Below are 25,593 nucleotides of genomic sequence, written 5' to 3' on the forward strand. Positions count from 1 at the left end.
TGTTGCCTATACACCACCCAAATAAAGGGATGCGCCAGAACAATGCGTTGCACGCTGGAAACAAAATCGCATGTAGGGCGAGTACTCTTATCGTAAGTACAATAGCAGAAATGTAAATCCGTGACACACGCCCAAGGTTTATATAATTGTTAAAATGCAATATTAGTGTCATAACAGTTTAACAATAATCAAATGTTGCACTGAAAAAATTAATGAGGCACAATTCAACGTCGCGATGTCGACCGATACCCCTCCTCCCACATGAAGTCTGTTTACGCTATCTTCGACCGAAAAACCTCAAGACCATTTGACCTCAATATCTAATCTGTACATATGCATCATGGTAAATGTACTTGGTTTAGGTCAAATCACAACCTCGATAACATTTTTACCCGGCATGACCTCTGACCTTTGACCTCTCGATGCTAAAATCTAATCAGTTCATCTTTGCATCTTAATATATACTTTTGCCAAAAGTTGGTCAAAATCCCATCACTGGTTTACATCCTGTGCAGAGGCTGATCTGAGGATCTCACCAAACCGTCCTATCAGTAGTAGCGACGGGTGGTGTGTACAAAGGGCAGGGACTTGATCAACACAAGCTGATGACTCGCGCTTTCTGGGAATTCCTCGTTTGTGGGACAATGTCTCAAGCCCCAGTCCCGATCACGGACGGGGCTCAGCGGTTTACCCGAGCCCATCGGTGAAGGGCAAGGTACACACTGGCCCGTCCAGTGTCACGTGCATACAGCCCCGGACAACACAGACCTGTAATTCCTCCATCTTGCACGGCTTGCAGCCGCTCGTCCCTCGAAGAAGCTCGTCCACCGGCCACATCAGGCCGAAGGCCAGGTACCATGGTCGTTTAACCAGTTAGCGCGTCGGAGTCTCGCTCGTTATCAGAATCAACCAGATGGATCACTCTACCAACTAAGAACGGCCATGCACCACCACCCACAGAATCGTGAAAGAGCTCTCAGCCTGTCAATCCTTCTATTTGTTCATATTGCATTGTGCGTATATTCATCAAAATAAAAGGAAAAACAAGGTATTTTCATTCATTGATATCTTTTCTGGAATGGAAACCAATGAAGACAACTCGGAAAACAAACAGGAGAGAAAAAACATTAACTTCCATTTGACGCGCGATGAGGCGATACCAGAAACTCACAAGGTTCACAAAAGGCATGATCTTCTTTGAATACCTCATGATGCAGTACCGTAGCACTAAATTCAAATGAATAATGGTGTGAATAAAGCGGTGGTATTTAAAGTTTGGTCAGGTCGTTGGGCATATATACTCTACCGGTAAAAAGTTTGAGAACACCCCCATTTTTGCAGTTTTTACTGAAATCTAAGCAGTTTAATGTTTCAATGCACTCTGAAATTAAAGCAAAGAACAAACAAACAATTTCAAATAAAAAAAGAAATCTATGAATCGTTTTGTTGAACAAATTTTAATCTAAATTTTTGACTCATCAAAGTCGCCACCTTTTGCAGATATAAAGGTGCTGTCACACCTTGACGTTTTAGCCAGCAAATGGCAACGTATAAAAATGTATGTAAAACGTTGGCGTACGCTGAAGTTTTGAGGTTTTTTTTTTTTAAGTTTTGGTTGTATTCATAACGAGTTGGTCGTATGCATAACATATTAGTAACGGGCACAGAACGTTTCGTTGTCTTTTAGATAACTAATACCAACGAATGATTCGCCTGTTGTCGGCGTTCACAATCTATGCCCAACGATAGTTTAACTTATGCATAGCGCGCTGCACGTATCGCCGACGAACTCGTGGTTTCTAGTTCCACCAAATGGATATCTGTGAAAAAGCTGCCGCTCGCCGATTTAAATCATAACCGCCTGAAAATTGGAAGTGTCAACATCGCAGTCACACCTTGACGATTTCGCCAGCGTATGCCGACCTATGAAAAATGTGTGTAAAACGCTGGCACACGTCGAATACGGTATGGGTAAGTTGTGTATACGTTAGGAGCACGCTGAAAAACAATGAAGTACGCTGTCATATTCCGTGGTACGTCTGGTACGTCGTGAAATTTCAAGCATGCTGAAAATTTTACGACGTATGGCTCACAAGTTCCGCATACACTGGCATAAGTTCTTGGCACGCTCCGCGATCGTTGACACACATCGGACACACGTTACTTGTAAGTTACTCACAAGTCGAAACAAGTTGAGGTAATGTTTAGCATACCCGAAACTTAATTTTTAACCTATGAGTAACGTGCTTTGAACCTATGAGTAGCGTGCTTTGAATCTATGTGTAACGTATCTCAAACGCACATTGTCGTATGTAGACGAATTTGATTGACGTCTTCCGGACGACCACAGAACTTACTGAACGTGTTTCTAACTTACATCTACCGTATAATGGTGATTTGGCAGCGTTTAGGGAAATTGGTATATACAAATGGGCTTCACAAGAGGAACCCATCAGTGTTCCAGACTCCATGTTGAGTAGATGTCAATGTCAGTTGTATCAGTAGTAGTAGTATTCGGTGAGCGTGTCAGTAGTAGTAGGTCCATGTCAGTGAGCGTGATGGGGAGGGTGTGGGTGATGATGGATCCTCGTTGCATCCACGAATAGGAGAGTACTTTGCACCATTGTTCGATGTTCTTTTCGGCTAATTTTTTTTTCTCATTCCCACGATGAACTATTTTTTTGTTTCAGTTTTTAAAGTATTCAAAACGACTTGGACAAATGCATAATGTACTAGTAATGAACACAGAACGTTTCGATAACTTATAGATAAGTTATACCAACGATTGATTAGCGTGTTTTAGGCGTCCACAACCTATGCCCAACGATAGTCTAATGTATGCATCGTGTGGCAGCGTATCGTCGAAGATTACGTGAGGTTTTCTATTCATAGGCTGCAACTTCACTTTTAATAAATGCCTGTCACTCGCCTATTGTTTTTGGATGCTGGTGCTCGGCAATTGAAATCGTTTTCATTGAATGAGTTAAATCGCTTCCACAGCACTGCAGTCACGGCGCCAACAGCAGCAGGCTCAGTGCCAGCTTCATGCCAGACTCAAGCGGATCCCTGTAGAAGGTGTACTGGTTGGTTATCCTTTGACCCTCTCTGGCTAGCAGCTCGTCGAACATCGCTGGGGGCATTCGCAGGAAGTTGATGAAGGATGCATGGTCCTCGATCCAGAGTTCCACCATGAGCTGGTCATATATGCCGTAATGGCATCGCCTCCCGATCCATGGTCTGACCCAGTTCCTTCTCCTCCGTTCACGTCTTCTTCTCCCGGCTCTATTGGCACGCAACTGGTACAGTGTCAACTCGATGAGGTCATGTTGATGTTCGAGGACAGGTAGGTATTGTTGTCTCAGCCTTGCCGTATCCTCCATCTCTCGGAATGACATGGACATGGACTCACCACAAAGTCTAAAAAAAAAAACGGGTTCCTCCTGCGAAGCCCCTTTTTATATACCAATTCCCCAAAACGCTGCCAATATGCCATTATATGGTATCTGTACATTAGAAACGCGTTCAGTAAATTCTGTGGTCGTCCTGAAGACGTCAAATACGTCTACATACGTATCTGTGCGTAGGACATGCTTTACAAATAATTCCCAAACACGTTACTCATAGGTTATAAATAAGTCACGGGTACCCTAAACATAACTTTGACGTGTTTCGACGTATGAGGAACTTTCAAGTAACGTGTTGCGAAGTGTGAACAACGTTCGTGTAGCGTGCTTACAAAACGTTACTCATAGGTTAGAAATAAGTTTCGGGTACGCTAAACATTACCTCGACGTGTTTCGACTTATGAGTAACTTACAAGTAACGTGTGTCGACGTGTGTCAACGATCGCATAACGTGCCTACAACTTATGGCCAGCGTAGCGGAACGTGAAAGTCATATGCCGGCATACGTCGTAAAATTTCAAGCATGCAAAAATTTGAGGACAACCCAAAAGTACAACGTTTAAAGCCAGTGTACTACGACGTATGGCAGTGTTTTTCAGCATGCTCTTAACGTATACAAAACGTACCCATAACGTATTCGACGTGTGCCAGCGTTTTAGACAAATTTTTCATAAATCAGCATATGCTGGCTAAATCGTCAAGGTGTAACAGCGGCTTTACAGCCGAACATACTCGTAGCATTCTTTGTACAATGGAAATCAAATATTGTTTGGAAAGTTCTTCCCAACACTGTTGAAGAAGTTCCCACAAATGTGTTGCACTTGTCGGTTTGCTTTTCTTTCACCCTTCTGTCCAGTTCATCCCAAACCTGCTCGATGGGGTTTAAGTCTGGAGACTGTGCTGGCCATTCCATGACTTGAAGCGTACAGTCTTGTTCTTTTCTTCTAAGGTAGTTCTGACATAGCCTGGAGGTATGTTTTGGATCGTTATCTTGCTGCAGGATGAACCCTTGACCAACTAGGCGTCGACCAGAGGGTATTGCATGGTGCTGCAAAATGCTGTGGTGGCCCTTTTGGTTCAGGGTGCCATTCACTCTGTGCAAGTCACTGACTCTGGATCCAGCAAAAGAGCCCCAGATCATCACGCTTCCTCCTCCATGTTTGACAGTTGGTGTCACACACTGAGGAACCATCCCTTCGCCGACTCGACGGCGTACAAAAACCCTGCGCGATGAACCAAAGATTTCAAATTTTGATTGATCGGTCCAGAAGACCTTCTTCATTTTCAGTAGTCCACTGGCGGTGCTTCATGGCCCAGGCAAGCCTCTTTTTCTTATTTTGCCATCTTAGCAATGGCTTTCATACTGTCACTCGACCTGTCAAACCTGTAGCTCAAAGTCTTCTCTTCACAGTTGAAACTGAGACTTCCTTACTTTGACCAGTGTTAAGCTGTGCTTGAAGCTGCTGTCCTGTGAGCCGCCTATCACACAAGCTGTTGACTCTCAGAAACTTGTCTTCTGATTGTGTTGTGGCTTTGGGTCTGCCAGACCTCTTCCTGTCAGAGTTTTCTCCAGTTTCCAAGTGCCTTTTGATGTTGTAGGAAACTGAACTCACTGACACCTTGGCTTTCTTTGCAATTTCTCTAAAGGAAAGACCTACACTTTTAAGGGTTATTATGGTCTGTCTGTCTTCCTTTGTTAATTGTCTTTTTCTCACCATTATGATAGCAATATACTACTTCCTGCAGTGCAATATTGTCCAAATAATGCTTCAGAGGGTGTCGCAACACAGTCTGCTCCAACACTGCTTTTATACAGACAGAGGGTTTGTAACTAATCAACAAAACTTGCGACACCTGTAGGAATTGTTTGCATCAACTTTCAAAGCTTAATTTACTTTCATTGCTGCAGAACAGCTGCAGTTGCTCACCCATTACTTGTTCCCTGAAAAGGGCCTTTTTTAACAACTCTGAAATTTACATTATTTTTCAGTTTTTGGTAACCTAAACTTTTTTTTAACCTCTGGCAGTTTACCACTTTGTTTTGTACCATTTCAGGTTATTCACTGGACTTGATCTGCTTAAATTTCAGTAAAAACTGGCAAAATGGGGGTGTTCTAAAACTTTTGACCGGTCAAGTAGTGTTGACAATTGGACGTTTTAATTTTTTTAATTATTTCTGCACATATTTATGTAAAATTATTTCTTTTTCAGTTATTTAATTTTCTCTGACAACTTTCAGTTACAGTACTCGAGAGCCACTTTTCCACACTCATTGAAAGTGCACATATGTAAAATAATTCATAGTTATCACTCAGAGAGCTATGCAACTCCACAGTGTTTGGATTTCTGTTCATATTTTTCAGTTATTTTGTTTTCTCCGGTTCTTCATTCATTTCTCGCCTTTACCTATCATGGAATATGGTAGTAGTCCAAATAGAGGGGTGATACGGGGGGGGGGGGAATAGCTGACCATTCAAATGTGCACACAATGAAACGTTCAACTCCCAAAGAGTGAAGTCATAAGCATACAAGAGCTAAAACCTTTATTTTTGAGCGTTTTCTGAACTACAAAGACTTAAAAAGACACCAAGAATACATCGTTAAAACGCCAATTTGTATTTTTTCTTCTTCTTCCCCTCTCAAAACAATGTAAAACTGTAGCCCGACCTACCTCAATCACTGCTGAAGCTCTGATGGTGATTCCAACATGAGGAAGTTCCTTCATCTCTGGGCTAGTGCACGCAACCCAAAATTTACAAAAATATAAAAAATCAATGGTTTTATGAGGAAAAGAAATCAAGCGTAAATGTGGACTCAACCAAAGCATGCCAGGATCATGAAGGGGGTGGAAGAGAAATGGACAGTGGACAGAACAATTCCAAAAGTGATACACATCCAAACCATTCCCCACATCAACTGAAACAAGTATTAAGATAATTTAATAACATAGATAGATTTAATCCATACCAAAATAACAAAATACATAAAACAGAAAGCATTTTATGAGTTAAAAAAAAAGATACCACATCGTTTTGCAAATGTGGTATTCCACATCGTGGAATGAGCCAAAAGCCAGGATTGAGGTGGGGGAGGGGTAGAATCTTCATCCAGTCTATAAGTAAAAAGTGAAAAGTACGGTGAGGCGGAGAGGTGGTAAGGCGGTGAAGCCGTGAAACCATCCGTCAGTCCATGAAGACAATATGCTTATTAATCATGTCCTCTTTGAACGTTACTTCCAGACAACACATGTGAGACTACATGTCTTAATTACGTATTGTTTCCATGTCAATTGCAGACTGCACATAAGTCTATAAATTACGTACTCTGAACGTCAGTTGCCCCCTGACTTCACACACATACGTCCATTAATTATGTACAATTGGAATGTATGTTTTGATGCTTTAGACTGCTGAAACCCCTTCGACCGTTGAAGACCCTTTAAGACCCCGAGGACTAAAAAGACCAAGATAATCCAAAACCCCAAGAAACCCAAATGACCCAAAAGTCCAAAAAGTCCCCGAGGACCCAAAAGACCCCAAAGATGTTAACACCATTTAGACCCTTTACACAATTCAGACAGATTGGACAGCTTAGACCCTTGACCATTTAGACCACTTGGACCTCGTTATATCACAAATAAATATCACATCACCAATCTACTATACTAAAAAAATAGAATATGTTTGTATGTATGTATGTGTGTGCGTTTGTTCGTCCTTTATAGGCGGCCGAACCGTTGGATGGAATGAGGTGAAACTTGGCAGGAGTGATCCTTGGAACACGAGAACAGACATGGGGGGGGGGGGGTCAAGTTCAAGGTTAAAGGTCAAGGGGTCAAGGTCACCGGGTAACTTCAATTTCTCAATTTCATCCGATCGAGACAGGACCAACGCCATTCGACAGATAATCAAAATTAACACTGAAGGACCAATTTTGTGCCCTGTCTGTGACGGGGTTTCGGCTAGTATCTATCTATAATTCCAGCAATTTGTGTGTGTTTGTGTGTGTGTGTGTGTGTGTGTGTGTGTGTGTGTGTGTCTGCGACCGCCGTTTCTCGACAACCGCCGGTCCGATCTGATTGAAACTTACCAGGAATATTGTCGGGGACCCGCGGATGTGCCTTTTCAAGGTTTGATATTAATCGGATGAGCGGTTCCCAAGTTATGGCCATTTTATTGCTTTTTTCAGTGTTGGAAAGGTGTATATATCGCAGCTGAAGTGTCGTTCCACCATATCATGCCATTTTTTCCCAAAGATATCTCAGAATAATGATAACAGCATATTAATAATAATAGAACAATAATTGGCAGTAATAAAAAGAATAACGTGATACAATGACCAATGTCTGTCAACCAATAACGACCTATATATTGTCTGTCAACCAATAATGACCAATAACGTCTGTCAACCAATGACAGGACATGGTGCTATGACATCACGAATGACGTCACAATTAATGTTTATTTATTTATTTTTGCACGATTGACGTTACAATTCTTCTTCTTCTTCGTTTGGTATGACGTCACAATCGACGCTGGGGACCTGAGTATGTGCCTTTTCAAGGTTTGATATCGTTCTTCATCCGTTTCAGCTGTTTCTCAAGTGTTTCCCAAGGTTTGAAAGCTGTTTTTTCCCAAGGTTTGAATTAATTGTTCAAATTATTAATTAATCCCAAGGTTTGGATTTTCCCAAGGGAAACAGCTGTTTCCCAAGGGTTTGAAAGCTGTTTTTTCCCCAAGGTTTGAATTAATTGTTGTGCTTGGTAGACATTTGTGAATACATTTACAGAGAGAGGGGCAAGAGAGGAGGGGGAAGAGAGGAGGGGGGAGAGAGGGGGTGAGAGGGGGAGAGAGGGGGAGAGAGAGGGGTGAGAGGGGGAAGAGAGGGGGAGAGAGGGGGAGAGAGGGGGAGAGAGGGGGAGAGAGGGGGAGAGAGGGGGAGAGAGGGGGAGAGAGGGAGGAGAGAGGGGGGAAAAAGAGCAGGCGAGAGAGGGGGAAAGAGAGGGGAGGGAGAGACGGGGTGAAAGAGAGGGGAGAGAGGAGGTGGCGAGAGAGGGGGACGGGTGAGGGGTGCGAGAGGGGGTGAGAGTGGAGGCGAGAGAGAGGGGCAAGAGAGAGGAGGGGCGAGGGAGGAGGGGCAAGAGGGGAGGGGCGAGAGGGGAGGGGCGAGAGAGGCGAGAGGGGAGGGGAGAGAGGGGAGGGGAGAGAGGGGAGGGCGAGAGAGGAGGGCGAGAGAGAGGGCGAGAGAGAGGGGGAGAGAGAGGGGAGAGAGAGGGGGGAGAGAGGGGGGGAGAGAGGGGGGGAGAGAGAGAGGGGGAGAGGGAGGGGAGAGGGAGGGGAGAGGGAGGGGGAGAGGGAGGGGAGAGGGAGGGAGAGGGAGGGGGAGAGAGAGGGAGGGGGAGAGAGAGGGAGGGGAGAGAGAGAGAAGGGGGAGAGAGAGAGAGAAGGGGGAGAGAGAGAGAAGGGGGAGAGAGAGAGAAGGGGAGAGAGAGAGAAGGGGAGAGAGAGAGAAGGGAGAGAGAGAGAAGGGGGAGAGAGAGAGAAGGGGAGAGAGAGAGAAGGGGGAGAGAGAGGGGGAGACGAGGGGGGAGAGAGGGGGGGGGTAGAGAGAGGGGCGTCACAATTATTCTTCTTCTTTGTTTGATACAACGTCACAATTGACGCTGGGGACCTGAGTACGTTTCCCAGGTGTTTCCCAAGTTATGGCCATTTATGATACGGTTGGTCCGATCTAATTGAAACAATGCCCCAATCCAGTCGTCGATTACGAGAGCGAAGGAACGAAGCTGCACATACTGGCACGCACCTACGGGCACGCACTAGTTCCAAATAAATTTGTACAAAAGAAATGTTTGTATTATGATTGGTGTAAATCATGACAACACGGCAAACCTGTGATGTCAATCTCTGCAACGACGTATGGAGAGGTGAGCATAGCGAGCCGATCCACACTAATCTATATTTTTAAATACCCCCAGGGGCATTACCCCTGGGTGCTCACCTGGTAGAATCATGATACTGAGGAGGAAATCAATGCGTGACAGAAATCAGCAAAATGTACCAATGAACCAATTTACAGCAAATACCTATTTTGGGGGACCATACCCTCTGCCCCTGGTAAATCCCCTTCGACCCCGATTTTTTTTTAAATAGCGTGAACAAACTTTGGTACATCATGGGTGATGAAGGTTGTGGTCAAGTTTCATCGGAATTGCATGTGTAATTTATGAGAAGAAAGCAAATACCTATTTTGGGGGGCAACCCTTGTAGACCCCAGAGGGCCTGATTTTATTAATGCCATGAACGACTTTGGTACATACAGGGTGGTGGAGTTTGTGATAAAATCTCATCGAAATCGTACATGTAGTTTCAGAAAAGAAGTTGCAAGCACTTGTTGACTGACAGAGGGACCATCCCATAAGCTCCCCGGATCGAAAGTCCAGGTGAGCTAAAAACGAAAAGCACAGTTGGTGAGGCGGTGAAGCTGTGATTCAGTCTGTGAAGACTATATGTCTATTAATCACGTACTGTTTGAATGTCGGTTGCAGACTGCACAAAGGTCTATTATTTACGTACTATTGGAATGAACATTTCGACGCTTTGGACTGCCGAGACCCCTTCGACCGTTGACCCTCGAAGACCCCCAAAAGTCACCGAGGACACGAAAGACCCAGAACATCCAAAAAGACACACAAGACCTCCCCCCCTCTCCGGGGTAGATATGCAATGAATCCTGTAATCTGTAACTTTCACCAAATGGTATTGATGAATGGTAAATAAATACAGGCCTATCTTCAAGTTCATTTTCACTCCCTATAATCACGCCTTTCTCTTGTGGTTTTGGCAGTTTTTCTATAAACTTAGCAAAACAGCTTCCACTGAACCAAGATGTCCAGTTCACTTCACTGGCAAAAAAAAATAACGCAGGGACACAACACATGCTTTTCAACAGAAGTTAGGCACAGAACCAAAATGTTCTGCAGTCTGATTGGCTATATTTGTCCAAACACTTAGTTCTGGCATAAAAGCGATATGTGATTCAAAGCAAAGTAGAAAATCCATTTTTAAGCAACACTTTTCTGACGTGTGGTTTGAATGAAGATTTTAGCAGTTTTAGCAGAAACACTGAAATCATTAATGGAGGAGGGGGGGGGTCATGTGGGGTGTTGGGTCATCCACTGCAGGATGAAGGCCTTACTAAATTGTTATTGAGGGGTATTGACATACTGAGAGGTAATCACCATGCATGTCAAGGGTAGGATGGTGAGAGTCTGAGCAGGAATTTTCAATTTGTTTAGGGTGGTGGAGATAGCTTGCCCTCTCCTCATTGAAAACTACCATGGGATAGTCAACATCCACAAGCTAATGCTCGCGGACCGATTCCAGACCTAATGCCTACCCAAAGGTCACGGTGCTCAATGGTGAAACGTGCTGCCAGCAAAGCACCAAAGTGGACAGTTTTATCGTCGGATCAAGATTCGAACCCAGATTAGACGGTTCAGAGTGAAGCGCATTACCTCTACACAATCTTATCGGACTCGACAGTCTGTAATTCCCCATTACAATAGATTCCTTTTTCCTGAAATGTGCCAAACATAATTCGTGAACTATTTTGGAAATATATATATATATATATATATATATATATATATATATATATATATATATATATATATATATATATATATATATATATATATATATATATATATATATATATATATATATATATATATATATATATATATATATATATATATATATATATATATATATATATATATATATATATAGTGGGAGAACAAGAATTTGATACACTGCCGATTTTGCAGGTTTTCCCACTTACAAAGCACGTAGAGGTCTATAATTTTTATCATAGGTACACTTCAACTGTGAAAGACAGAATCTGAAACAAAAATCCTGAAAATCACATTGTATGATTTTTAAATAACTAGTGCATGCCCGTAGGTGAAAACAAAAAAAAAAAGCTTTCAAACCGTGTGCCAGAAACAACAACCACACAGGCCGTTCCTTCGCTCTCGTAAACGACGACTGGATTGGGGCATTGTGTTTATCGATAAATGCGCATAAGAAATCGAGAAATTATTAGAATACAGTAAGTCATCACTATGCGGAAGTAGTGCGTGCCGATATGGAATGTTCACATGCAATCCACAAATTATCGCTTGCATTGAAGTAACAACTGCTGGGATATTTACACACACAGAGTATACACGAAGTCATCATTATCCGGAAGCCCGTACGTTGTAACCCGTAATGGGGAACGCGGCTGCCCGTAAAAAAAAAAAAAAATTTTTTAATAAATATTCAAACCGCGAGCAACAAACAACAACCATACAGGCCGTTTCTTCGCTCTCGCATGCCCATACGTGGGTGGCGCGGAAGTTCGCATATCACAGTTACGATGACTCGCAATTTAGGTTTTAATGGCCAATTATTCAATTTGCGCCAACGTATTTTGCCTTTTCGCAATGTCCTCGCAAGGAAAAACAAAAAGAGAAGAGAAGAGAAAAAAATTACTTCCTGGTTCGGAGCATACCAGCTCAATCTGATGTTACCGAAATTTACGCACCGTCTAAGATGAAAACGATCATAACTTGGGGCATTGTGTTTATCTATAAATGTGCATTAGAAATCGAGAAATTATTAGAATACACGAAGTCATCACTCTCCGGAAGTCCGTACGTTACAACGTATTTTGCCTTTTATCGCAAGGAAAAACACAAAGAGAAGAGGAAAGAGGAGAAAAAAAAAAACGGCATGCACCGTGCGGACATTGCGGCATGCACCGTCTCATATGAAAACGATCATAACTTGCGGCATTGTGTTTATCTATAAATGCGCATAAGAAATCGAGAAATTATTAGAATACACGAAGTCATCACTCTCCGGAAGTCCGTACTTTGTAACCCGTAATGGGGAATGCGGCTGAGCTTCCCTTCTCCATCGGCCACGCCCACGCAACAACGTGTGTTGTCATTGGTTTGGTAAATAAATGGCCATAACTTGGGAAGCACTTGTCCGATTAATATCAAACCTTGAAAAGGCACATCCGCAGGTCCCCAGCAATATATCTGGCAAGTTTCAATTAGATCGGACCAGCGGTTGTCGAGAAACAGTGGTCACAGACACACACACACAGACACAGACACAGACACAGACACAGACACAGACACACACAGAGATTGCTGGAATTATAGATAGATTAATTTGCATTTTATTGCATGAAACAAGTATTTGATACATCAGAAAAACAGAACTTAATATTTGGTACAGAAATCTTTGTTTGCAATTACAGAGATCAGACGTTTCCTGTAGTTCTTAACCAGGTTTGCACAGACTGCAGCAGGGATTTTGTCCCACTCCTCCATACAGATCTTCTCCAGATCCTTCAGGTTTTGGGGGGCTGTCGCTGGGCAACACAGACTTTCAGCTCCCTCCAAAGATTTTCTGTTGGGTTCAGGTCTGGAGACTGGCAACGCCACTCCAGGACCTTGAGATGCTTCTTACGGAGCCACTCCTTAGTTGCCCTGGCTGTGTGTTTCGGGTCGTTGTCATGCTGGAAGACCCAGCCATGCCCCATCTTCAATGCTCTTGTTGAGGGAAGGAGGTTGTTGGCCAAGATCTCGCGATACATGGCCCCATCCATCCTCCCCTCAATATGGTGCAGTCGTCCTGTCCCCTTTGCAGAAAAGCATCCCCAAAGAATGATGTTTCCACCTTCATGCTTCACGGTTGGGATGGTGTTCTTGGGGTTGTACTCATCCTTCTTCTTCCTCCAAACACGGCGAGTGGAGTTTAAACCAAAAAGCTCTATTTTGGTCTCATCAGACCACATGACCTTCTCCCATTCCTCCTCTGGATCATCCAGATGGTCATTGGCAAACTTCAGACGGGCCTGGACAAGCGCTGGCTTGCGCAGAGGGACCTTGCGTGCGCTGCAGGATTTTAATCCATGACGGCGTAGTGTGTTACTTATGGTTTTCTTTGATACTGTGGTCCCAGCTCTCTTCAGGTCATTGACCAGGTCCTGCCGTGTAGTTTTGGGCTGATCCCTCACCTTTCTCATGATCATTGAGGCTCCACGGGGTGAGATCTTGCATGGAGCCCCAGACCGAGGGAGATTGACTGTTATCTTGAACTTCTTCCATTTTCTAATAATTGCACCAACAGTTGTTGCCTTCTCACCATGCTGCTTGCCTATTGTCCTGGAGCCCATCCCAGCCTTGTGCAAGTCCACAATTTTGTCCCTGATGTCCTTAGACAGCTCTCTGGTCTTTCCCATTGTGGAGAGGTTGGAGTCTGATTGATTGAGTGTGGACAGCTGTCTTTTATGCAGATAACGAGTTCAAGCAGGTGCAGTTAATACAGGTAATGAGTGATGAATGGGAGGGCTTCTTAACGACAAACTAACAGGTCTGTGAGAGCCGGAATTCTTACTGGTTGGGAGGTGATCAAATACTTATTTCATGCAATAAAATGCAAATTAATTATTTAAAAATCATGCAATGTGATTTTCAGGATTTTTGTTTTAGATTGCGTCTTTCACAGTTGAAGTGTACCTATGATAAAAATCATAGACCTCTACGTTCTTTGTCAGTGGGGAAACCTGCACAATCGGCAGTGTATCAAATTCTTGTTCTCCCCACTGTATATATATTGTCACAGGCCGGGTGTCGGCCGTCAACCGACCGCTCTGACGGAGCCGCAAGTCGAGTCAGCCTGACCGATCGCCCGGAATATAGATTGCCACCCGGATAAGTCCGAGCGACGGGTCCTCGTACAAGAACCGAAATACGCCAATGGGCAGATCACGTGGGGTAGGGTCGATTGCCAATCTTCAATGTACCTAAATACCCACGTGATCCAACTACCGGGGTATTCCACCCTCGACGGATCTCGTCGGAACAAACCGCCGAGGCGAGCCTGTCCCGTGCGCGATTCCGAGCGGCTTAATCGCGGAGAACCGTCGGTCCAAATGTCCCCTTTTTACGGCAAACCAACGGCTTTCTAACTCCCAACACACAAAATGCTCAGTCAATGAAAGAATCGACGCGACGAGCTGAAAACATTTAACAATTGGGGTATTTATTAATAATAATGGGGAACTAGGGAAGCACGCAAGAGCAGAACTATACCGACTTTACGAAATGCGATGCAAACATTTACAGCACACAAAGCACTTAACAATTTCCTACTTATTAGACGGGCCCACGGACACACGTACGCACACACACACACACACACACACACACACCCAAGAAATGGTGGCAGAGGCCTTTAATAACGAGCTCCAGCTCGGAGGACAGGTGAGCTGAAACCCAGAGCCTATCTCGAACCTCTCCACCTCGTGTGGTCTTCAAGTTGTTCAGACCCGGGCTCCAGCGATAGCGAGCTGGACCCAATCGCGGTGAGCCGCGATCCTTCCCGAGTTCCCGTGAATCCTCCCGCGCTTCTCAACACGTGCTGGTGAGACGAGGTGCCGATCCTTCCCGTCAATGCGTCACTTCCCTGAGGAACCACCTCCAAGAAGAGGCCGATGAGTCACACCAAGCCGGGAACCAAAATGGAGAACAAAGAGCTCCACGAACCAAGAAGAAGAATCCACCACTCGCAGCTTGAGCCGAGCGACCAGCCCAACTCTCTTCAAAACAAAGTAGCTCGAAGCAAAAAGCTCTCCCAAGCCAAGCAGAAGCCGAAGGCCCACTGAACCACCAAAGCAAAAAGCCTCCAAAAAGCCTCCTCCCGAGCCAGGCCGCAGCTGAAGCTCACCGAGTCAGCCGAAGCAAAAAGCTTCCGAAGGCCTCAACCCTAACCCAAGCCAAACAGGACCCGAAGGTCTGCTGAATGACTACTCTCTACCGAAGCAAAAAGCTTACTACTGAAGAACAAAGAAAGGATCTCGTCCTTATCCTTCTCCGCCCCCCCTCCCCCACGCCCGGCATGACTCATGCCCTCGTGATCCATCTCCCCGCTCAACCACGGGTGGGAGGGAGTTGTTGACATCATGAATCACGGGACGGCAAGGTTCTTCTTCCTCTTCGCAGAAGAGGGGGAGGGACGTCTCCATTGTTTCGTTCCCTAACTATTAAATCGATCTGCAGCGCATCTAATAGATTTCGAAACATTTAAACAATGGAAGGTGAGCTATCTAGGGAACAAGCACTTATCGACATAGCTGACTAAAGGAACCTGTATGTTGTGTGCAATCGAATTCCAAAATCGTAACTATATATATATATATATATATATATATATATATATATATATATATATATATATATATATATATATATATATATATATATATATATATATATATATATATATATATATATATATATATAGTATACACACATCATCGTTTAGTGCCGGTGTGAGTGTAAACAGCTTGCCTTCATGCTGCGTTGAGATGCTGTTTTGCTGCTGGCTTGATGACGACCCGGCTGTGGAAGAAAACCGATAACGAGTCAAAGTGTACAATGAAAACATTTTTGAAAAATTTCCGGCAAATCAAGTACAAACTAATCGTTTAATAATAATAATAATAAACACGTTCATTTATGCAGCATCATTTCCTGAAAACTCGAGCTTCCCGACAATATTTTATATATATATATATATATATATATATATATATATATATATATATATATATATATATATATATATATATATATATATATATATATATATATATATATATATATATATATTGTTGTGGATTTCTGCCACTCCGGCGTGCAGGCGACCACCTTTAGCTAATTTGCAGCCGCACGCGCCCACCGGACGAGCAATCCAGTTGCAGCTTTTCGGATCAACGCCGAAACCCAGCTACGGGTGTTGTTAACCACACCATAGATCAGCCAACTTTTCTGTCCACGCGCTACAGGGTTGATCGCCGAATTGTCGATGTACCTAATTATTCGCGCAGACAGAAATGCCGGGGATTTACACCTCAACGGAGCCTGCACGAAAACGAGCCGCTTTAAGCAGCTCGTTCCGTTTGCGATTGCCGAGCGGTTTTATATCGCCAAGCCCCATCGGACCAGATAATCTTATCGGTGTTAAAAAACAGCTAATATTCCGAACGCAATTACGGCAGTTCAATGGAGGAAGGGACGCAACGAGCAGATGAATATTCAACAAAGGGGACATTTATTTGTACACGCATGCAATGAATGGGGGGGATGGGGGACAAGACACGAGCAAGAAAACCTACAGCCGTTATATTTACCATGCACATGCACTTCGTCAGTTCACTACTTAAAGGACAAGGCGCCACAGACTTCCATGCAAAAACCCCAGAAAAGAAAGAAGAGAACCACCGGGCTCAAAAGCCTTTATGATTGTTTGGAGCCGGGATGACCGCAGGGGCTCCGTGAGACCGTGCAGGTTACCTCGCCACCTTCGTAGTGACTCGATGGGTCCTTTTCGTCGGCAACCCTCCGTATGTCTCGGTTGTCCAAGCGGCAGCTGTTGTAACGGCGGTTCGGTTGGTACAGGGCCTAGCAGTCTGGCCGACGACGCTTCAGAGGAGCGAACGGGCCTTGCTCTTTTTGAGTTGATGCTCTTTAAGAGCACGTTCACTCCTCAGCGTCGCTCGGACCGTAATGTAGCTGGCTGTCACTCGACCAACTCCGGCGCTCTCCACACCGACTCCTCTGCACTGGGCTCCACACTCCACTGCATGCTCGACTCTCTAGACTGTAACGGCCCAGCCCAACTCTCCACAACCTCTCTGCGTTTCAGCACGGCCTTTATCGGGTTCGGGGGGGGGGGGGCTTGGTCTTCCACCTTCGAGCCTTCACCCCGGCTGGCTCCGCCCCTTTCGTGGTTTTGATCCGTTTGCGGACGTGTTTGAGATCACTCTCACAACGCGGCCGTGTTTGAAAACACCCTGCCGCTGCCGAGGAAGCCATCGTGTTTGTCCTCGGAGATGTCGTTTGTTGAGGATGCCGTTGCTGGTGAAAAGATGGCGGTGCCGTGAAGATGCTGGTGAGGAGATGTTGTTTGTTTGTTGAAATGTTGTTGTTTGTGGAGATGATGTTGCTTGTGGAGATGATGGTGAGGACTTGTTGTTTGTGAAGATGATGGTGAGGATTTGTTGTTTGTTTTAAAATAAAGATAGAAAAAGAATAACGGCTAACTCAAAGATGCACAGCCCGGTTCATGAATAAATCCCGTTATACATCGGTGGGGAAATCTAACCTGGACACACACTTTTCGACATAACTGACCTCTGGGGAACCTGACTGGTGATATGTGAATTTCCACAACCGTAACAATATATATATATATATATATATATATATATATATATATATATATATATATATATATATATATATATATATATATATATATATATATATATATACACATACAAAAACACACAAAAACACACTCACCGAAATGGTGCCACTTCTTTATGGTAGCCCTTATTACAAATCATCTTCCGTGTCTTCATAATATAACAGAACCTTATCAAAATTGTGAATCTTCATATCATAACAGAACCTTATGAATCTTCATAACAGAACATTATCAAAATTCTGAATCTTCATAACATAACAGAACCTTATCAAAACTGAATCTACATAACATAACAGAACCTTATCAAAACTGTGAATCTCCATTACATTACAGAACCTTATCAAAACTGAATCTCCATAACAGAACAGAACCTTATCAAAACTGTGAATCTCCATAACATAACAGAACCTTATCAAAACTGTGAATCTCCATAACATAACAGAACCTTATCAAAACTGTGAATCTACATAACATAACAGAACCTTATCAAAACTGTGAATCTCCATAACATAACAGAACCTTATCAAAACTGTGAATCTCCATAACATAACAGAACCTTATCAAAACTGTGAATCTACATAACATAACAGAACATTATCAAAACTGTGAATCTTCATAATATAACAGAACCTTATCAAAACTGTGAATCTCCATAACATTACAGAACCTTATCAAAACTGTGAATCTCCATAACATTACAGAACCTTATCAAAATTGTGAATCTCCATAACATAACAGAACCTTATCAAAACTGTGAATCTTCATAATATAACAGGACCTTATCAAAATTGTGAATCTTCATAACATAACAGAACCTTATGAATCTTCATAACAGAACATTATCAAAATTCTGAATCTTCATAACATAACAGAACCTTATCAAAACTGAATCTACATAACATAACAGAACCTTATCAAAACTGTGAATCTCCATTACATTACAGAACCTTATCAAAACTGTGAATCTCCATAACATTACAGAACCTTATCAAAACTGTGAATCTCCATAACATAACAGAACCTTATCAAAACTGTGAATCTTCATAATATAACAGGACCTTATCAAAACTGTGAATCTTCATAACATAACAGAACCTTATGAATCTTCATAACAGAACATTATCAAAATTCTGAATCTTCATAACATAACAGAACCTTATCAAAACTGAATCTACATAACATAACAGAACCTTATCAAAACTGTGAATCTCCATTACATTACAGAACCTTATCAAAACTGTGAATCTCCATAACATTACAGAACCTTATCAAAACTGTGAATCTCCATAACATAACAGAACCTTATCAAAACTGTGAATCTTCATAATATAACAGGACCTTATCAAAATTGTGAATCTTCATAACATAACAGAACCTTATGAATCTTCATAACAGAACATTATCAAAATTCTGAATCTTCATAACATAACAGAACCTTATCAAAACTGAATCAACATAACATAACAGAACCTTATCAAAACTGTGAATCTCCATTACATTACAGAACCTTATCAAAACTGTGAATCTCCATAACATTACAGAACCTTATCAAAACTGTGAATCTCCATAACATAACAGAACCTTATCAAAACTGTGAATCTACATAACATAACAGAACATTATCAAAACTGTGAATCTCCATTACATAACAGAACCTTATCAAAACTGTGAATCTCCATAACATTACAGAACCTTATCAAAACTGTGAATCTCCATAACATAACAGGACCTTATCAAAACTGTGAATCTCCATAACATAACAGAACCTTATCAAAACTGTGAATCTACATAACATAACAGGACCTTATCAAAACTGTGAATCTCCATAACATAACAGAACCTTATCAAAACTGTGAATCTCCATAACATAACAGAACCTTATCAAAATTGTGAATCTCCATAACATAACAGAACCTTATCAAAACTGTGAATCTTCATAATATAACAGGACCTTATCAAAATTGTGAATCTTCATAACATAACAGAACCTTATGAATCTTCATAACAGAACATTATCAAAATTCTGAATCTTCATAACATAACAGAACCTTATCAAAACTGAATCTACATAACATAACAGAACCTTATCAAAACTGTGAATCTCCATTACATTACAGAACCTTATCAAAACTGAATCTCCATAACAGAACAGAACCTTATCAAAACTGTGAATCTCCATAACATAACAGAACCTTATCAAAACTGTGAATCTCCATAACATAACAGAACCTTATCAAAACTGTGAATCTACATAACATAACAGAACCTTATCAAAACTGTGAATCTCCATAACATAACAGAACCTTATCAAAACTGTGAATCTCCATAACATAACAGAACCTTATCAAAACTGTGAATCTACATAACATAACAGAACATTATCAAAACTGTGAATCTTCATAATATAACAGAACCTTATCAAAACTGTGAATCTCCATAACATTACAGAACCTTATCAAAACTGTGAATCTCCATAACATTACAGAACCTTATCAAAATTGTGAATCTCCATAACATAACAGAACCTTATCAAAACTGTGAATCTTCATAATATAACAGGACCTTATCAAAATTGTGAATCTTCATAACATAACAGAACCTTATGAATCTTCATAACAGAACATTATCAAAATTCTGAATCTTCATAACATAACAGAACCTTATCAAAACTGAATCTACATAACATAACAGAACCTTATCAAAACTGTGAATCTCCATTACATTACAGAACCTTATCAAAACTGTGAATCTCCATAACATTACAGAACCTTATCAAAACTGTGAATCTCCATAACATAACAGAACCTTATCAAAACTGTGAATCTTCATAATATAACAGGACCTTATCAAAATTGTGAATCTTCATAACATAACAGAACCTTATGAATCTTCATAACAGAACATTATCAAAATTCTGAATCTTCATAACATAACAGAACCTTATCAAAACTGAATCTACATAACATAACAGAACCTTATCAAAACTGTGAATCTCCATTACATTACAGAACCTTATCAAAACTGTGAATCTCCATAACATTACAGAACCTTATCAAAACTGTGAATCTCCATAACATAACAGAACCTTATCAAAACTGTGAATCTACATAACATAACAGAACCTTATCAAAACTGTGAATCTCCATTACATAACAGAACCTTATCAAAACTGTGAATCTCCATAACATTACAGAACCTTATCAAAACTGTGAATCTCCATAACATAACAGGACCTTATCAAAACTGTGAATCTCCATAACATAACAGAACCTTATCAAAACTGTGAATCTACATAACATAACAGAACCTTATCAAAATTGTGAATCTCCATAACATAACAGAACCTTATCAAAACTGTGAATCTCCATAACATAACAGGACCTTATCAAAACTGTGAATCTCCATAACATAACAGAACCTTATCAAAACTGTGAATCTCCATAACATAACAGAACCTTATCAAAATTGTGAATCTCCATAACATAACAGAACCTTATCAAAATTGTGAATCTCCATAACATAACAGAACCTTATCAAAATTGTGAATCTTCATAACATAACAGGACCTTATCAAAATTGTGAATCTCCATAACATAACAGAACCTTATCAAAATTGTGAATCTCCATAACATAACAGAACCTTATCAAAATTGTGAATCTCCATAACATAACAGAACCTTATCAAAATTGTGAATCTTCATTATATAACAGAACTTTATCAAAATTGTGATATGGAGAATGACATGGTGTGACCATTAAAATTTCTGTGAAAAAAAAAGAACAAAAATGACTGCATTTCGGAGAATGCCGCCCACCTAAGGTGCGCCAGGAAGGGTACTCCCACCCGGATGGCGGGAGTACCAGTTGGCACGTCCAAGTTATAAACTCTAAAGTATTGCAAGACAAGCGTGAGCTTTTCAAAGGTCAACACAACATCAACTTCAGAGAGTGCAACATGTTGGGTTTCAAACGAGTGACTTTTACAATGACGACCGAACATCGCGATTAACACAAATATATCGAGACTGTACAGCCAACGGCAGGAAGCCACTGAATGAACGAGCAGACAGCAGAAACCATTGTATGCAATTATATAATCTTAATGAATGAGTGAACAGCTTACAAGCCGATGAGTCTCGTTGTGGATCTGAGAACAGGTACGTAGGTCGGACTGGTGCCTGAAAAACATCACAGAAACCAAGTGAGGCACTGCTATTATCAACTATAATTACAATTATAATAACCGTCCTGACATGTTCACAAGTTTGTGCACAATGGACTATCTGAGTAAAATTTCATAGTGGTCAGAAAACAGTAATGAGAATGGCTGAATTTCATCTGAATCTGGCAAAAACTTTTTGAGAGATTCTGCACACAAACAAACAAACAAGCAGTCATTGACTGGTACTTACGAAATAGTCAACTTGACCTCTGACCTTGTCTAATAAAAGCTGTCTCGAGAGAAGGTAGCGACGCAAACCAGAAGTTTCTACGATGATTCTGTACCAAACCATCAAAAATCGAACGTTTTGGATGTTTGACCTCACTGTGACCTTGACCTTTGACCGATTTTGACCAAAATCTAATCAGCACTAGCCATCACCCTCCTGAATCACGTGGTGTAATTTGACATTGGTAGCTGCTTCCGTTCTCGAGTTATCTGCACCAAACCATCAAAAAATCGAATATTTGACCTCACTGTGACCTTGACTTTTGACCGATTTTGACCAAAATCTAATCAGCACTAGCCATCACCCTCCTGAATCACGTGGTGTAATTTGACATTGGTAGCTTCTTCCGTTCTCGAGTTATCGTGTCCACAAAGAAACAAACAAACACACAAACAAGCAGTCATAGACTGGTACTTACAAAATCGTCAACTTGACCTCTGACCTTGTCGAATAAAAGCTGTCTCTCAAGAAGGTAGCGACGCAAACCAGAAGTTTCTACACCAAACCATCAAAAATCGAATTTTTTGGATGTTTGACCTCACTGTGACCTTGACCTTTGACCGATTTTGACCAAAATCTAATCAGCACTAGCCATCACCCTCCTGAATCACGTGGTGTAATTTGACATTGGTAGCTTCTTCCGTTCTCGAGTTTTCTGTACCAAACCATCAAAAATCGAATATTTGACCTCACTGTGACCTTGACCTTTGACCGATTTTGAAAAAAATGTAATAACGCTAGCCATCACCCTCCGAAATGAGGTGTAATTTGACATTGGTAGCTTCTTCCGTTCTCGAGTTATAACTTTTTTTTGGATGTTTGACCTCACTGTGACCTTGACCTTTGACCGATTTTGACCAAAATCTAATCAGCACTAGCCATCACCCTCCTGAATCATGTGGTGTAATTTGACATTGGTAGCTTCTTCCGTTCTCGAGTTATCGTGCCTACAAACAAACACACAAACACACACACAAACAAGCAGTCATAGACTTGTACTTAAGAAATTGTCAACTTGACCTCTGACCTTGTCTAATAAAAGCTGTCTCTATAGAAGGTAGCGACGCAAACCAGAAGTTTCTACGATGATTCTGTACCAAACCATCAAAAATCGAATGTTTGACCTCACTGTGACCTTGACCTTTGACCGATTTTGACCAAAATCTAATCAGCGCAAGCAATCACCCTCCTGAATCACGTGGTGTAATTTGACATTGGTAGCTTCTTCCGTTCTCGAGTTATCATGCCTACAAACAAACACACAAACACACAAACAGAGGACGGAAGTCATCAATATACTTACGAAATCTAAAGATTTCGTAAGTAACAAACAGCACAGCAGTGAAAACATTCCCTCCATCTATCGCAGATGGCAGAGGTAAAAATTCACCCGTGCGGGAGTGACGGTCATCTCTGCGAGAAACAAGCATGAGTTCCTGTTACTAGGCTGTAGTGTTCTCGGGTCAGGAGGGATTTTTGGCCAACTTTGAAGTCACGTGATGCGAAAACGAAAGCGAATATCGAAAATCCGGCCGGACCAAATCTAGATATTGTCCCATAGATTCATATGCCACAATCAAGTTCAAGATAACTTAAGAAATGTAGAAGGAGATAGATTTTGAAAATCGTCATTTTGCAACTACATGAAGCAGTTTTCGCAAAATTCAAAGTCACGTGACGTGTACGTATTCGAAGATATCGGTATACTTTCGAATGGACATGAAAGACAAGGTCAGCTGCTATGCAATGACATCATTCACTAACTTTTACCATGCCCAGTCGAGAATATATAGCCTCCTGAAGGTAGGGAAGTTTTTGCAAACTTTGAAGTCACGTGACACGAAAATGAAAGCGAAATTCGAAAATCCGTCCCGACCAAATTTAGATATTGTCCCATACATTCATATGCCACAATCAAATTCAAGATCGCTTGAGAAATGTAGGAGGAGATTGATTTTGAAAATCGTCATTTTCGCATTATTTGCCAACTTTTAAGTCACGAGACACGAAAACGAAAGCGAATATCGAAAATCCGGCCTGACCAAATTTAGATATTGTCCCATAGATTCATACGCCACAATCAAATTCAAGATCGCTTGAGAAATGGCAGAGATAGAATTTGAAAATCGTCATTTTCACAACTTCAAAGGCCTCGTGACCTTGACCTTGACCTTCGGTGACCTTGAAAGTCATACCATCGTGTACGTCTCATCGACCTCTATCAGGATCACTAATGACCAGATGTCCCGCTTCAACTTCATTGTGAACGGACGGACGGATCGAAGGACATCGACACCCATATTATTAGGTCATGCTCGAAGAGATGACCTAAAAAGTACAGTTGTTGTTGATAAAGTCAAACAAGGCACAAGAGGCACAATATACTCCTTCCTTGGTGGTAGCCAATGTGGTAGAAAGAAAGGTAGTTGTTGACAAAGTCAGAATTACCACATGGAAGCTCTTCTCACGAAGGAACACCAGAATTTTCAACCACAAAACCAAAAGGATTAGTCCGTGCTGACCTTCTCAATCGGGTCATCACGCCAAGCATGGCTGCCATTGTCGTCATTGTCATCTGACGCCACGAAGAGATCTTTGTCCGACTCATCATCTTTTCCATCAAGGGCCACGGGCGCCACCTGAGCATGGGCGTCATGTCAATGGTTAGTCCAGACAAAGGGGGTAAAACAGCAACCCTCACCATAAGCTCACGGATCGGGCGAGTCCACTTGCCCACCGCGCATGAAAGCGATACAGTTACTCGGCCCAAAAACAGATCCAGATTTCCCCACTTGATATTACATGGTGGGCTTTGTGGAGGAAAGGATCAGATTTTGATGATCGAAATCAACATGACATCACATGTGCAAGTCAAACAATTACAAATCAATAACTCGTTAATCTATTTCAAATTCCACGAAGCACCTGTACGCGTACCGGCTGGCCGACACGACATCTGCGTTCTCTGCCGGTAGTAGCTTCACCTTCATCTTCGTCTTCAGTCTGCAGTGAAGAGAATTCCATAGGTTACCACGAAAGATCTCAGGAGAAACAAAAAATATGGTCATTGGAAATACTGATGAAGTGCAGGAACAGGGAAATAGTCGATGAACGCGAAACCGGCGTCCCATTTTCCGGCATGCGTTGGTGGACGTTAAAGATCCCACGGTACCCTTCGCAAAGAGGAGGTGAGCTATGTCTGGAACCATGGAACAAATTCCTAATTCCTGCCCTAACTTACAGAGGGAGTTGAATCAGTGGCACCTCCTCCCCCCTTTAATCCTCTAAATGATAATCCTCAAGTGAGGAAGTAGCACATAATGTTTTAAAAATTTTTAAGTCTTTCGTATGACTTGGCTGGTGTCGGAGTCGAATCGCAGAGCTCCCAGAGTCTGAACGAAC

General features: G+C 41.9%; 1 protein-coding gene across 7 annotated transcripts in view; it reads right to left on the bottom strand.

The window, feature by feature from the left end:
* LOC147031118 (WASH complex subunit 2-like) overlaps positions 1-25,593 on the bottom strand; it is a 94,278-nt gene that overhangs the window by 37,460 nt on the left and 31,225 nt on the right. For all 7 annotated transcript variants that reach the window (XM_085875865.1, XM_085875864.1, XM_085875859.1 and 4 more), the window contains exons 8-11: positions 25,129-25,194; positions 24,714-24,830; positions 21,864-21,918; positions 15,820-15,870 (exon numbers count right to left, since the gene is read on the bottom strand). In XM_085875865.1, coding sequence (XP_085731991.1) covers positions 15,820-15,870; positions 21,864-21,918; positions 24,714-24,830; positions 25,129-25,194 — 289 coding nt within the window. The remainder of the gene's footprint in view (positions 1-15,819; positions 15,871-21,863; positions 21,919-24,713; positions 24,831-25,128; positions 25,195-25,593) is intronic.

The sequence above is a fragment of the Eptatretus burgeri genome, chromosome 3, assembly GCF_056783735.1.
Source record: "Eptatretus burgeri isolate ZD-2024b chromosome 3, Ebu_testis_v1, whole genome shotgun sequence".
NCBI lineage: Eukaryota > Metazoa > Chordata > Myxini > Myxiniformes > Myxinidae > Eptatretus > Eptatretus burgeri.